Source organism: Perna viridis, chromosome 9 (genome assembly GCF_037379345.1).
Source record: "Perna viridis isolate PV_CMFRI_1.1 ecotype Kerala chromosome 9, ASM3737934v1, whole genome shotgun sequence".
In the NCBI taxonomy this organism is placed as follows: domain Eukaryota; kingdom Metazoa; phylum Mollusca; class Bivalvia; order Mytilida; family Mytilidae; genus Perna; species Perna viridis.
This window is the reverse complement of record NC_142453.1, coordinates 3,102,733-3,119,206: the sequence shown is the minus strand read 5'-3', so window position 1 is coordinate 3,119,206 and position 16,474 is coordinate 3,102,733. Positions and strand designations below refer to the sequence as shown.

The 16,474-nt window shown below is 31.4% G+C and overlaps 1 protein-coding gene across 1 annotated transcript; it reads right to left on the bottom strand.

Annotated features, from left to right (window-relative positions):
* Window positions 1-3,191: 3,191 nt before the first annotated feature.
* On the bottom strand, window positions 3,192-5,706 carry LOC148606124 (uncharacterized). The gene is made up of 2 exons (XM_088545782.1): window positions 5,355-5,706; window positions 3,192-3,764 (listed from the first exon to the last, which is right to left on the bottom strand). The coding sequence occupies exons 1-2, from the start codon at window positions 5,635-5,637 to the stop codon at window positions 3,358-3,360; spliced, it is 690 nt and encodes a 229-aa protein (XP_088401908.1). The 5' UTR covers window positions 5,638-5,706; the 3' UTR covers window positions 3,192-3,357.
* Between the last annotated feature and the right edge of the window lie 10,768 nt (window positions 5,707-16,474).

Here is a 16,474-nt window from a genome sequence, read left to right as displayed (position 1 = left end):
GTCCTTTGGCTAAGCAAAATTGCAAACAAGAAGAAAATAGATGAACTAGTAGGGGGTCCAGGGGAGGGTTCTGGTGGTGCAAACTCCTTTTCATTGGAAAATTTTGTTACATTTGTGCTTAATGTACTGTAAAATTAGTAAATAACAGCCTAGAAACCATCATTTTTAACGCCACTGTACCCCTCTCTTTTCAAAATCTCTTGGTCTGTAACATTTGATAAATGTAATGTTTGTCCAGCTGTCTCTGGATTAAAAGACCTTTCTGACAAGTATATGTACATGTACATGTACATAGTCATTTAAAAAATGTGTATACTTTTATTTTTCAGGTTATTCTATGGGAAAAGTGACAGATCCATACAAATACAAAAAATAGTACCAAGATGTGGATATGGAGATAAATTAAGATGTAGACCTTATTTTAGGTATTACATGTATACATCTCATAGTTACAGAGTGTAAGTTCAACTGACATGTACATGTAAATGGAAATTTACTTTTTGAGTTAATAATATGGAAGTGTCAGATGATACTCGCTATATAATTGATGATCATCAGGTGACATTTAATAGGTCGCAGTAAGTCCCTTGCCTAATTGATTTTTACCATTTTTTTTATGGATTTTTTCAATGTGTATTAGTTATTTTGAATTATACTTTATTTTCTCAATTATATTTTTTGCGGTTCTTTGGGGTGTTAATGTTAATTTTGTAGGAACTCCATATTCATCTACAGTGCTGCAACATTACAGAAATCAGCTTAGAAAATCTGGTTGTGTCAAAAGTCACTGTGATAACACCTCCATTTCTGACTCATTGTTTTAAAACTTTAATGATTTGTAAGTACCAATTAATCTTAGATAGGATGGATTTTCCTAAAAAATGGTCTATGGGGTTAACTTTTTTGAGAGGGGACTTCAGTGTTAAACAACTAACAATTCATGCATGTCGCCTGGATGGGGCCTTTATATGTTTTCTTAAGTAAATGATAAGTAGCAAAAAAAGTTTGAATAAGATTAATTTAATTTTTTTTCAAAGAAATCAGTGAAGGCATGGGGACTACTTGGTATGGGTCTGTTGTCGTTGTCTGTAGACACTTGGTTCATGTGCCATAATTGGAGTACTGGTTGATATTTATGAAATTTTATAAGTTTACAAACTCCAAAAGGAAGTTAGACTTGGATTGATTTTGGGGGTAAATATTTGAACTTTTCAGGAATTAGGGGCCAGAAACATGCATTTCCTTGATGTCCAAACAATATTTTGACTATTAGGAAATGAATCTCTTTGAAATTGTATTTCAAGGTGATATACATGTACAATGTACCACCAAAGGAAGAGTGGGATTGATTTTTGGGGTTTAGACTTTAATCTTGTAATCTGAAGCAAGCATACCTTATGTCTTAATAGTAACTTGAACAAAAGTGAATGGATCTCACATAAATGTTACTACAAGATGCCATACCACGAAAAAAAAACTGGGATTGATTTTTGTGGTTGTGACTTGAGCCGAGTTCTGGTCAAATTTTTATCCTGTGTCAAATACCCAATCGTAATCAAATTTCGTAGCTGTCTCAAGTTTAAATGGTGTGTCCATAATGTTTTTCAGGGTGTTTTCCAAATGTTCAGGGTTCAATCTCTGCAGTCATATCAAGCTGCACCATGCCAAGCATTTTATTCGCGTTTACCTTCAAATTTGTTAAGTAGCTGACAGCAATACAGATTGATAGAATTGATTTTACAGTTGAGCATAAAAGGAGGGTTAATTTTATTTTGGGTATTGGAATTGAATTTTTCTAAAGAGTGAAAATGTGTGATCATGGGGTAATGTTGCGATGCTGACCATGGTTGTTTGATTCAATCATCAGGGGCCAATTGTGTAAAATTTAGCAGTTTGTTTCAAAATTTTGAACTTAACTCCTTTATTCTGCCCCCCAAGTATGGCATATTGAATGAAATCTTACAATATTAACCTGAAATCCCAATTTCTTATTTACCCAGAAAAGTCTGTAAATCAAATCAACAACATTGTCCTTATTTTAAGGGTTGCAAAAATAAATTTGATTAAAGTTATGTACATGTACATTATCATTTCAGCAAACTTTTTTTTTAACTTGCAAACATCTATCGTTTTTTTTGTAAACATTGTTTTAATTGCTTTAATTGGTTAATTTAATTTATATTTTATAATCCTAACACATTGAATTACATCCAAATGGCCTTCCATATTTTTCTCACTAAAGAGAAAGTGAAAGTAGTATAAATAGAATTGAAAGTAGTCCCAATATAAATGGCTTCCATTTAAATTCATTTTGTGTAATTCACTTGTTACAATTAAGTGTAGTTTTAAGATTTATAATCAGTTCAAAATGGTAATTTGCACTATATACATGTTTGTTAAATATTTTTGTTTACTTTTTATAAGTAAATATGGACTTACAAAAAATGTGTATTTAATGGTAGTCTGGCACCTTTATATGCAAGATTCAAGAAATACAGTAATGGAAAAATGTTTTTAAATGGCTTAGAAATGTGCAAAATGAGAGAAACGTTTTGGTATATGATATGATGTTATTATGGCATACAATTATACAATATTGAACTTTCAGTTTTTGGTTTGTTTTCTTTTAGCGGAACCTTAAGAAATCATAAATGGTCAACTGGGAGCATATAACATATATTATCCCCCCCCCACACACACACAAAGATATATATAAACACTGCCAGAACAAATATAATTGATTTGAGTGAGCTGCGAAAACAGTACGAGCAGCTATTTCCGGGAGATTCTGACTATTTTGCATTTGGATATTAGTTTTATTTTGTCTTGAAATGTGCGTATGTTCTTATCAGGAAACAATATTATATAGTGTAAAATCTGACAGATGTAAAGAACAAAAAAAAAAACAAAAAAAACAAAAAAACAAAAAAACAAAAATTAATATATCGTATTTTTCTCTAACGTGATCTATTAAACGCAAACGTATAAGAAAGTACCCTAAAACTGGTTGCACGTTTTGTTGGCGTTATTAGGTTGCTGGATTTAGCTTAAGTTGACTAAGAAAGGAAAGTAGGAGATGATATTATGAAACTATACTACAATTATTTCATCTCACAAAGTCAAGTAATGAATGAAGAGACAGACAAGTTAATTGCTATTTGCAAATCAATTTAGAGGTGTACAAGTCAATATAATACACGTTACATTTATTGTATCTTGAAAGTGTGGGAAAAGAGAGATAAATCAAACGAGAGTTTTGGAAACACAATTGAACAAGTGCCACAAATGATATAAGAACAAACTTATTTCAAAAGTTATATATACTTTAATGAGAAAAAAATTCAGGTAATACTTTATCTAGAATAGTTTTCTGCCTGAAAAACTTGTATAATATTCTTCGTTGTGGAAAATGTCACCACTGTCTGTGTTTGAGGCACATTTGACGAAAGCGTTTTCATCCTTCAACATTACGGAAACCCCACTTCCGGTTACACACACGTATCCACTTCCTTCGTTTTTATATTCAACATGTTTAATTACCCTTTTACCGACCAGTATTTGTGCATGAACTAACTTTTTTGGTTCAACGCACAATTGCATGTTCATTAAATACGTTCCAGCTATTGGTGCTGTGAATATTCCTGTGCTTTTATCGTAACCCTCACCGGCGTTTATTTCAACCTTTTTGTCGAACTTTATCACTGAATTCCTCAAGTCTGCATCTTTCGTTAACCCGGATGCCTTGAACAAAATTGGCACCAATGCTGAAGTTAAACAAAAAGGCATTTAAGTGAAAAAAATATATCAAAATAACAAAACAAAACAAAAAAACAAAAAAACAAAACAAAAAACAAAGAAAAAACAAAACAAAACAAAAATAAAATATACAAATAAAAAAAAGTCATAATTATGGTATCTAAAGGTCGTTATGTTCAAATCTAGAATGTGAATTTTTTTTAATCCTGCTTCTATTTATACATGATATACTGAACTTTATGTAATTTTCTCTATCAAAGTTCGTTTAATTGAACCCGTAATTAACAAAGATTATCTCTTTTCAAAATACATAAAAAGTATAGAATTAATACTGAACGGCAACATGAATCACGTTGGAATGTAAAGAGAGAATAACTGTTATTCAAAAAAATCTTACAGAAAATACTCAGTTGCAACTAAATTTTGTGATGAAGGAGTATTAAAACACAGCTATTCAAAAATGAATTTAAAATCTGAAGCAGTATTAAGCAGCTTTTCTTAAATAAATGTTTACCAAAACTAAAAAAATGTCGTAAAAATAACACGACATTTAAATAAAAAACCACAAAAATATAGGGTATTGTTTTTTTTTCTTCGATAAAATGGACAAAGTAGAGACATTGGAATCTAGTAATATGATTTAAACGCGAACATGGGAATCATTACGATCCACATACACAATTGAACATATTAACTTATAAAAACGTCATCATGGGAAAGGAAGACCAGCCAGTTAAAAAAAACTGCACTGGTTTCGTTGCAAGTGTGTATTAATCGGTGGTTGACAAGTCCAAAAGGTTGCTAATTGTAATTCAATAAGACGTAACTAACGATATCACATCTTATCGATAAGAAACATAAGATTGGTCAATCAAATGCTGATGCCATCCATTTAACGTCTTAATTGAAATAAATCATTTTGTTCAAGAATGTCAATTGCTGACTGTTCACAAAAAAGTACTAATATTAATTTATTTGGAACTTTTATTGTTACTTTATACAAAAAAGATGAAAATAGTATATTAAGAATAGTCACTGCAATAATTTGGGTGCTTATACTTCCGTGAATTTTTAAACATAACAAGAGCAGATTTATGTCCATGCCAAAAGAAAACGCATAATCGTTTACAAACTGCTGGAGTGTGCTGAGGGTTTTCAACGATCAAACCAAATATCAATAAAAAAAATAAACAAGGTCTGGAAGGTTCTTTAAAGAAACGAAAAGAAAAATTATTTGAACCACAGTTATAGTGGTAATCAAAAGAAAAGAATGTAATCAATGGGCAAAGACCAGACATGTACAATAGACATACACAACAAAGAACATAAAGTAACTAATATCATAATTACAAAGTAACAAAAGCAAATGAGCAACTCGGACTCCACTCAAAAGTGAACATTACGCTGTAATATCTTAATAACGTGACACATGTACTTAGAACCAAGTTATTTGACAATATCTAAATACTTTCTTTAAACAGTGTTTATTATAATTAGGATGTTGTAACTTATTTGAAGTTAAAATTTCCTTTTAAATAAAGGTAAATCAAGGTTTTTACATTCGATGACAACATTGTACATTTAGAACAATAACTTACCTTCACTGGTTGCTTCTACACGTTTACTCAGTCTTAGTAATTCACCATTTACCCTAGCCTTTTCAGTATTTGCTGTATGTCTGACACTTCCGATTTCCCTTTCTATCCATTCCATTTTGACTTCCATGCGAACTAGTTTTTCCAGCAACTTCTGTTCAAAATCGAAAACAGAACACCTTGTTGAAGACTCGAAATCATGATTTTGGTCGGAGGAATTCACCATTTTCGACATAGCCAAGGTGAATGCAATAACCGACAAATGAACGACAACAAGATTTACCATGTTTCCTTGTGAAATAAACTTTTAAATTACAAATACTTTCAAGATTGTAGCCCTTTATTTATATAATAACGGGGTGTCGTCTTAGAATCCTTCAATAACATGTTGTTTGTTTAGCGAATAAACATGTTTACAATAATACTGCACTTTTCAAAAACGAACTTTCAAATTAAAATTAAACTCTCAGGACAAATCCTGTTTGTTTTGGTGTTTTTAAATGGTACACTTGGAATAATCCATGCATGCAGTGGCCCTGACCGAATGTGGATAAGTATTGGTCTTTTCCTAAAACATAATTACGTGACAGGTCTTTTAGTTTGATACTCTGCTCCAGACTAATTGTCATATTATTCAAATTATTATTCTAAGATCATTCTAATTTATGTTTTGTTATTTTTTTTGGTTTGTTATGAGGTATAATTTAACGAAACAAAAACAAACACCAAAATGCAACAATAATAATAATAAAAAAAAAATGGAGAAAGAATTTGTCATATTAAAGTTCAGCAAAAAGATTTTTTATTTTTAACTTTGTATATAAAATATCATACGTCTATGTTAAAGATTATCACATTTTCGAAAGGAACAAACCGATCATATGTTTTCTTGTATTTGTTATCAATGTGTACAACTTATCGTTAATGATTTCCACAAAGTTCACAAATTAACCATGTAACTAGATTAACTATCTGTCATGTTATTGAAATAGCTTTAAGATACCTGAGAGTTTGATCACGTAACAAATAACACAACCTTGGGAAATACCAATTACGCGTTTGAGTTCGGTGAATTTTCGTTGCCTTAGTCTAGTTTCTAATTGTTTCTCCATTATTATAATAGTGTTTGATACTCATCGCTTTACTGCATTATTATTTCTATAGTATTACTAGCCCATGTAAAGCCCCAAGAGTGAGTAAGAATTACCTCTATATTCAATTTGTCAAAAAATCAGATTCCAGCAGAACAATTTTAATTATTGTGTGCTCCTAGCAAATAGGTCAGACTCGAAAGAGAGGGTACCAATACTAAACATTCAAAGATATTAAAAATATTAAAGATTGTGCACCTAGATACACATATATAGTTCTTGGTAGAGAACTCATACTTTGTAAGAAATAATTCCAAATCATCTTCCAATTATACAGAGGAAGATGTTTAGAAAATGCTGGAATTTTTAATCGACAACATGTTTGTCCAGTGCGGTGGACGTGTTTTTCAACAAACGGGAACAAATTGTGCTCCTTTACTTGCTGACCTATTCCTTCGCTCTTATGAGGCTGACTTTATAGGTGATCTGATCCGAAAGAAAGACTATCGTTTGGCTAGGTCCTTTAATTTCTGTTTCCGCTGTATAAATGACGTATTATCCTTAAACAATTCTAATTTCGGGGATTTGATACATTATATCTACCTCACAAAATTGAGATAAAGGATACTAAAGACGCTGTGTAGTCAGCCTCTTATATTGACCTACACGTAAAAGCTCTCAAAAACCTTATTAGTCTCAACATGAGTTATTCATCCATTATACATTAGAATGTTTGGATATTGTCCTATTTTTTAAGTGGTAATGTTTATTGTACTTGAAGTATATTTTTGTGAATAAAGATACTTTTTATTCTAATATCTAAATAGATAAACCTTTACTTTAACATTTCACGACATATTGTCATTTTGTCAATTTTGTACCTTTAATTTATATTTTTATGTTGTTCCTTTTTACCGTTTAAAAGTGGCCATTGTTCACTTATTCGTTATTGTAAGTAACGTTTTATTCAAGCAACTTCAAATAAATAATATTCTCAATTTTCCTACCCGGGATATATGTAAATAGTTGTGGGTCTTGAAATATTGCGTTTACTTGGGCCTGCAACTTACAAAATAATGAAAATAAAAATGTACTTCATTTTCAAAAGTTACTTAAATTTAAACAAATATTCCCATTTTCAAACAATTTGCATGCATGTATTTAGATAACTTTAAAGTTTTACAATGGACTTTAAAACTGCCATAGGAGGGGTAGTTCCCCAAACATGGGGGGGGGTGTCCCAAATTTGAGGTTTTGTAAACTCTGACTGTCGGTGTAGGGGAGACTTCCCTGATTTCAACTCTTTTATGTAAGAGATTTTGCATAACACATATTTTCCTCCCAAACACATATTTAAAAAAAATTGTACAATGTTTATTGTTCTTTTTATTCAACATTTCCATTGAACCACTGTGGTAGATCAAAACTTATCGTTTGTCTGATTTAAAAACTCTGCAACTTGTTTCATAATTAGATAATCATGTTGCACCATATGAAGTCCTACGTGTATACATGTCTGTTAATTGCAAGCCCACACCTGTGTCAACAGATCCTCCGACCGCGAAAAAATAAAAGAAGCTGTCCACGCTATGTTTAATTGAGGGAAAATTGTCCCTTGAATTAACTACAAATGAAGTCCGATACATAATGGATTTGCAGATCATTCCAAACGAAATATTAGGTTATACATAAATCAATATAAAGTCTAAAGGAATCTGCCAACCAGCAAACTTAATGGGATTCGGATCGTCCAGACATGACGATGCAGCACAAACAAAAATAAATATATAAGTCTAAAGGATTGTACAACGATACCGATAAAGATGTTAACACACTATAATAAAGTATATAATGACTGAACAGCTTGCCCATTATATACTTTATTATAGTGTGTTAACATATAACATCATAGTGGATTTATCCCAGGGAATCCTATTAACTAAAATAAATAACCGACAACAGGGTTGTGGCACAATTAACATAAACCTTCATTTAAAAAAAAATAATAAAAATAATTTTTAGTACGGAAATACTAGTTTCAAGCTCCTAGTCTAATATTACATGTACACATATTTTTCAAATTTGATCTCAAATTTGGTTGCTCCGTTGATGTGAGTTTATCACTGAAATACATGAAGTTATATTTTCACATTTATTCTAATGATGCATCTCTAAAAATTGCATTGCTGTTTTCTCGCTAATTCCGCTTTATTTTTCACTCGATATAAACACAAACTATTTATACACATGTATAAATAGCCCATGTAACTCATCGAAACAGATTGTACATCGATTATAAATGGTATTACTCAGTGCGTGATCTATCTGCTGAATATTTCAAACACCATCGCGCAAATTAATTATGCGTGTGAATTATATATGTACGATACTTGTGATGTAAAGGATATGAGCCTCCTTACCAAACATCACACAATGAAAATATTTAATCGCCAAGGTAATTTGTATGTTTATCATGGATCTGTCTAATCTTTAAATAGAAATATTCACGTAAATGTTATACATGTAAAAGTGGAATAAAAGAAGAGCCTTAAATCTCCATTCAGATTGGAATTTTATCATTTTTTTTAATTCTTTGTTACAAGTGTAACTACATGTGTATAAGGTTTAAATTTTATTCATATTTCTCGTCTTTGGTTCACTTTTTCGGTACTAGATGTTATAACAACACTTTGATACCAAAAAGTAACTATATATACATTTACAAGTATACCACTATTATATTAAATATTACATATTAAATAATTTCACTCATTATCTGTGTAATGTCAATAAAGACGCAATATGCGCGCGTGTCACTTATCAACTGTCAGCTAATTACCATGTGTCTGAAGACATGTATTTTATGTTAAACTCTGCAAATTGAATTAATGAGGTAATAATAAAGCCCCCGAATAAGGTTTTCATAATATTGGGACTAACCCAAGAAAGGTTCGCCCTATATTTAGCGATAAAACACACGTGTATATTATAAAGATTACTATATAGAAAACAGTAATACAAATGTACACATTGACAATTGATCATACAGGTATATGTACATACATGAAGTCCCTTTTAATTTGATACAGGTCAATAACTATACAAATGTAAGAAAATACATCTCTCACCTCTATGTCCCGCGTTACAAGCTCCTTTTTGATACCAATAGACACATGTTCGTTGAAAATAAAATCAATCTAAGTATTACACCGAAACTACCGTCTACAAGGAATAGCTCATAAACCATGAAAACAACCTGCTTACCTCAGATGATTATGATGACTGTGTTTTATGGTTCTCAAATTCAAACATTCGATTGTATAATGCATAGCTATACTAAAAGGAGTCAGTAATTGCACAATTTTATAACATGTATATTGTTAAACATGAAACTGATACAAATTTGCTGCATGCCACTTGTCTGATGTTTACTAGATATGTCAAACATGTACACCTAACTACAGAGACTTATTAGCGTTAACAAAACTGCTTATTGACCGCGAAACTATGCATCTATAATCAACGCGGAACATCCGCTACAGATTTTGAATACGTACCTCACAATACTTATACAAGTTACATCTTAACAAAAAAGAGAGTGTGAACTTCTTTTATTTGGCAATACGTCTAGGTTCGATTGGTCAAGTCGTTCTCGTCCTTTATGCAAAAAGACGTTAAACCACATCATTAAATGGTCAGGCATCTGGATATCGTTATACCTAAACTTGCAAAGTGAGGATATGTAAAGATGTAGGGTGTCCGTACTTCCGTCAGTCCACACTATCGTCGTTCCTTATGCTATATATAGTGGATGCATCTCTCATCTCTCAATTATTTTCAAAATGCTTAAAACTTATTTTGGTTTCTCTTCCAAAAAAAAACAAAAAAAAAAAAAAAAACGCACAACCAACATATAAAAACAAATAAAAGATGAGAAAAGAAGAATTCTATTATTTTTTGTAATTAATCTACAACACGAACATTATATATCAACATAAATCTGTATGATAATGATACAACATTATCATTTTATGCGGTACTATGTTTATGGCGTATGTGATTCCAGTAGTTCATGTAGGTATTGTGATTTCGAGGATCGTAATAAATCCCACGTGCCGGGCCGATTGTACTGTATCTTGTATATTGTCTAAATAACGTGAATTCTCGTATACGATTTTCTCTAGTATAATGATGAACGTCCCATACAGGTATCTAGTGTATTCATGTGTACCCAGGACTCATGAGCGGTGTTAAGATGCACCGAATAGCGATTCACATTCTTTTTAAAAATAACTTCGGGGCTGAACATGAGTGTTTAAAAGACTGGCTTCGGAGGTCACTAAGAACGGATTTTCAAGCTATAATCTGCACAATTTTGGCAAACATTTTACATTTTATAATTGTTGCTGATTCATTTTCTTAGCACAATATTGCTATTTCAATCTAAGAATATGCATAATCTGTTATCTAGTGTAATTTTTTGTATGCATGCATTGATTTAAATCAGGCGGAGTAAATTTTATTTAATATATTTATTTTTATTTCACAGGCAGCGGTGGAGTATCAATTTTTTTAATTAAACTATTTTTATTTGATTTTCTTTTCAAATTCTTCCATCAAAACTTTGATGTTTTCCATATCAAAGTATCACTTTGAATGTTCTTTCCTATTACCTGAATAATGAGTAACAGTCTCCATAAAAAAAAGATGCAAAAGGCAATTCATGCATAAAAGAGATACAGTGGTTTTATCTTTGAAATCGTAAATAAGGACTGTATTCAATCCTAAGTTGTTAAATACATGTTGCTCATTTGCTTTTGCTACTTTGTGTGTATGATTTTAGTCACTCTTTGTTCCATGTCTGGTCTTTGTCCCTGGATTACATTCTTTTGATTACCGCTATAACTTTGGTTCCCTTGATTACTCTTTAAAACACTCTGACAAATTATATCTTATTTGTTCTTTGTTGGCTATTTCATCAAAACTGATGTTACTACTAATTTAAGAAACCCAGGTACTGAAACTACGGCTAACAGTACTCTCTGTTGTACCAATACGGTATCATAATTCATGTACTGACTAAGTCCGGAGAATCACTAGTGCATATCACTCCTCAACAACGCTTTCCCACTATTAACAGGTTTGTTTTCTCAGTCAGATATTGTTGTTGCTGATCCGGGCTTACAACTTGTCGGGTACAACGTGTTACAATAGCATACCAACCTTTAAACGCTGCTCACGTTTACTGATATGAAAAAAAAAATTAAAATTTTGTTGGGTACCTCCAATTTCTCGTGCACCGGTTTCTCGAATACGCGAAATAAATGTTTGGTCCCAACAGCAGTAAATTTATGTCATTGACCCTCGGTAACAGTAGATAACTTAGTGAAAACAGTGGACAGTGTGACAGTGTGAGCAAAAGGGTTGTTGATGTTGAGAAAAAAGTATGGAGTTCATAAATGACGATTATGAAACAAACAAAAAGCAAATGAAAACGCAAATGGCTGAAGTAAGAACTGACACTAGAGAAACAAATGAAAATGTTATTCAACTTCAGAAGGATTTGGATGATTTGCATGATAGTCATATTGATTTACAAACCAGATCCATTAGAGAAAACCTTATCGTTACTGGTATTCCACAAACAGAGCAAATTGGAACGAATATCGGAATACGAACGGGTTCATCGTCAAGAAACAACAAAGGTCAGACAAAATTCAGAGAGTGGAAGATGGAGTCGTAGGTAGTCCCAAAACTAAGCATAATATTGTAATAGATTATATTTTATGTAATTCACACTTTCTAAAATATTTGAACACATTCGAAATACTTGATTTGTGTAATTTATATTCTGGGGTACATGCAGCAGCAATATCGCTGAACGTAGATACTTCGGATGAAAAAGAAAAAGAGAAACATACCTAGTTAAACAAAAGTAGGAGAAAATTAAGAAATAAGATGATGAGAAGTAGATAGTTTTGGACAATCTTTTAAATACAGATATGGAAAATGTAGCAAAACATAATATAAATTTTATGACGTCAGACAAATCTAATGTTTTTCTTAAAAGTGCAAAAGCAACGCTTGGAACCATTAATAGAAAGTCAAAATCTCAGAATTCAAAGAAGGAAAATGACAAGGGTATAATGCTGATTGTCATAAGGCTAAATGAGAATTACGAAAGTCTGAGAGACTATATAAGCATCATGGGTCTAACTTGTTTAAGGAACGACTTCGTGAGAGTGAAATATTATATAAGAAAATTATGGATACAAATATCAAAATGTATCATGCCAATATGACAAGTAAAATGAAACAAATCTAAAGTACTCAAATCCAAAAGAATTTTGGAAATATTTTGATAAAAGACGTCAAAGAGTTTAAAGCGATATCCCAAATGAGTCACTATTTGAGTTTTGTGCTTTAAGAATCTGAATAAGAATAATTTTCAAGATGACTATTATATCGACATTGATATGAATCATGATTTGTTGAACGAAACACTAAATAGTGTAATCATCAGAGAGAAAATTGAAAAGGCTGTAAAAAAGGAAGGCGAAAAATAATAAATCATCTGGTAAAGATAAAATAATAAATGAATATGTAGCTTCATCTCTTGACGTCATGTTTGAAAATAATCCAAAATATGCACAGTGATGTTAAATTATGTATTGTTCATAAAAACAACGTCTACGTCTCCGACATATTTGCTAGGGAAATTAGTGTGCGACAAGGGGGACATTTGTCACTTTTATTATTTTCTGTGTACCTAAATGACCTGCAGGAATCACTACTGAGTTATATAAGTCTGAATACGGTATATTTTGTTCTAACTTGTGCTAACTCTGCCTTAACGTTTCTAAATATGTCTGAAAAATATTTGGATTGTCTAGACTGAGTCTCACCATGTCCAATCAAGTCTCCAAAAGGCTTGACTGTGTCTCGACTTGTCTTATCTTGTCTTGACCAGTCGCGACCAAGTTTTCACAAGTCTCAACCTGTCTCGAAGAGTCTTGAACAGTCTTACCAGTCTCAAATTAATCTAAAACTGCTCGATAACATATATTTAATAATTTAGGAATGAAAACAGTTCTAATTTAAGAACTGTATATTTTTTATGAATGAATTGCCTTAGCATAATTTTTTATGGAGAGTGTTACGTAATTATTCAGGGTATAGGAAAAAACATTTAAAGTGATACTATGATATGGAAAACATCAAAGTTTGGATGGAATAATTTGAAAAGAAAAAAATTGATATTTCACCTCTGCCTGTGAAATAAAAAAAATATGTTAAATACCATTTACTCTGCCTAATTTAAATCAATGCATGCATACAAATATTTTCAGTAGATAACAGATTCTACATACTCTTAGATTTAAACAGCAATATTGTGCTGAGAAATTGAATCAGTAACAACTGAAAAATGTAATTTTGGCCAAAATTGTGCAGATTGTAGCTTGAAAACCCGTTCGTGGTTACCTATGAGGCCTGTCTGTTTTAAATACTCCTGTTCAGCCCCGAAATTATTTTTAAAAAGAATCTGAATCGCTTTTTGGTGCATCTTAACACCACTCATGAGTCCTGGGTACACACAGGACCAGATTAAAACACTAGATACCTGTATGTGACGTTCATCATTATACCAGAGAACATTGTATACGAATATTTACGCTATTCAGACAATATACAAGATACAGTGCAATCGGCCCGGTACGTGGCATTTATTACGGTCCTCGAAATCACAATACCTACATGAACTACTTGAATCACATAAGCGATAAACATGGTACCGTATAAAATGATAATGTTGTATCATATTATTTTTTTGTAATTAATCTATCACACGAACATTATGTATCATAGATCTGTATAATAATGATAGTTTTATTTGTTTTTTTTATGTTGTGTTTGCGGTTTGTTTTAGAAATAAAAAAATATAGTTTATAAAAGGATGTATATAGAGAAGAAAATATGTTAAAATCATGCATGTCAATAATAGTATTATCTTTTTTAACTTAATTTTTTATATCTTAAGTACATCTATGTATAGTCGGAAGAGAAATCAAATATGTTTTAAGCATTTTAAAAATAATTGAAGATATAAGAGATGCGAGATGCATCCCCTATATAGCATAAGAAAGGAAGATAGTGTGGCCTGACGGAAGTACGGACACCCTACATCTTTACATATCCTCACTTTGCAAGTTTAGGTATAACGATATCCAGATGCCTGACCATTTAATGATATGTTTTAACGTCTTTTGGCAGAAAGGACGAAAACGACTTTAGCAATCGAACAGACCCTGCTTTAAACTAGTCGTACAGCCAAAAAAAAGAAATTCGCACTTTCGCTTGCACCGAAAACATTGTGTCTGGCTATCTTTTTGTCAAGATGTAACTTGTATAAGTATTGCGAGATATGTATTCAAAATCTGTGGCGGATGTTCCGCGTTAATGTTGTAGATGTATAATTTTGCATGATAACCGAAAAAAATATAATATTAAACAGTTTAGTTGATGCTAATAAGCCTCTGTGGTTAAATGTACATGTTTGACATAATATACCTAAGATTTATGAACTATTTCACTTTTTATCTAATAAGAAGCAGACAAGTAGCATACAACAAATTTGTATCAGTTTCATGTTTAACAATATACATGTTATAAAAAACATGCAATTATTGACTCCTTTTAGTTTGGCTATGCATTATAAAAAAGAATATTTGAATTTGTTAACAACAATACACAATCATCATACTCATTTTAGATGTAAGCAAGTTGTTTCTATGGTTTATAAGCTATTCTGTTTTCAGACGGTAGGTTCGGTGTAATACTTAGATCGATTTTATCTTAAACGAATATGTGTCTATTGGTATCAGAGAGAAGCCAGTAACGCAGGTGTACAGAGGTAAAATATGTCTTTTCTTACATTTGTATAGTTATTGACCTGTATCAAATTAAAGGGGATTTCGTGTATGTAGATATACCTGTATGATGAATTATCAATGTGTACATTTGTATTACTGTTTTCTATATAGTAATCTTTATAATATACACGTATGTTTGATTGCTATATTTAGGGCGAACCTTTCTTGGGTTAGTCCCAATATTATAAAAACCTTAACAACGGGCTGTATTATTCCCTAATTAGTAAGTTTTCAGAATTTAACATAAATTACATGTATTTAGACACATGGTAGTTACCTGATAGTTGATAAGTGAAACGCGTGTATATTACGTCTTTAGTGACTTTACACAGATACTGAGTGGAATTATTTAATGTGTAATATACTAGTGGTATACTTGTAAATGTATATATTGTTCATTTTTGGTATTAAAGTAATGTTATAAAATCTAGTACTGAGTCTACTGACCAAGTGAACCGACCACGAGAAATATGAATAAAATTTAAACCTTATACACATGTTGTTACACTTGTAACAAAGGATTTTAAAAAAATGATAAAATTCCGATCTGAATGGATATTTAAGGCGCTTCCCTTACCCCACTTTTACATGTATAAAATTTACGTGAGTATTTCTATTTAAAGATTAGACAACTATAAACATACAAATTACCTTAATGATTAATTATTTCAATGTGTGATGTTTGGTACTGAGGCTCATTTTCTTTACATTGTACATGTATTGTACATGTTTAATTCAAACGCACACTTAATTTGTGTGCTGGGGTTTGAAATATGCGCTGCAGATAACGCACTGAGTGTTAAAAAAATTGTGTTTATATCGAGTGAAAAATAAAGCGGAATTAGTGAGAAAAGAACAGTGCATTTTTTTAGAGATGCCTCATTGGAATAAAGAAAAATAGAACATGTATTTCAGTGATTAACTCACCTCAGCGGTGTAACCAAAGAGATCATTAATTAAAAATATGTTTACATGTGATATTAGACTAGGAACTTGAAACTAGTATTTCTATATTAAAAATTAATTCTTTAAAAAAATGATGGTTTATGTTAATTCTGCCACAACCCTGTTGTCGGCTATTTATTTTAGTTAATCGGATTCC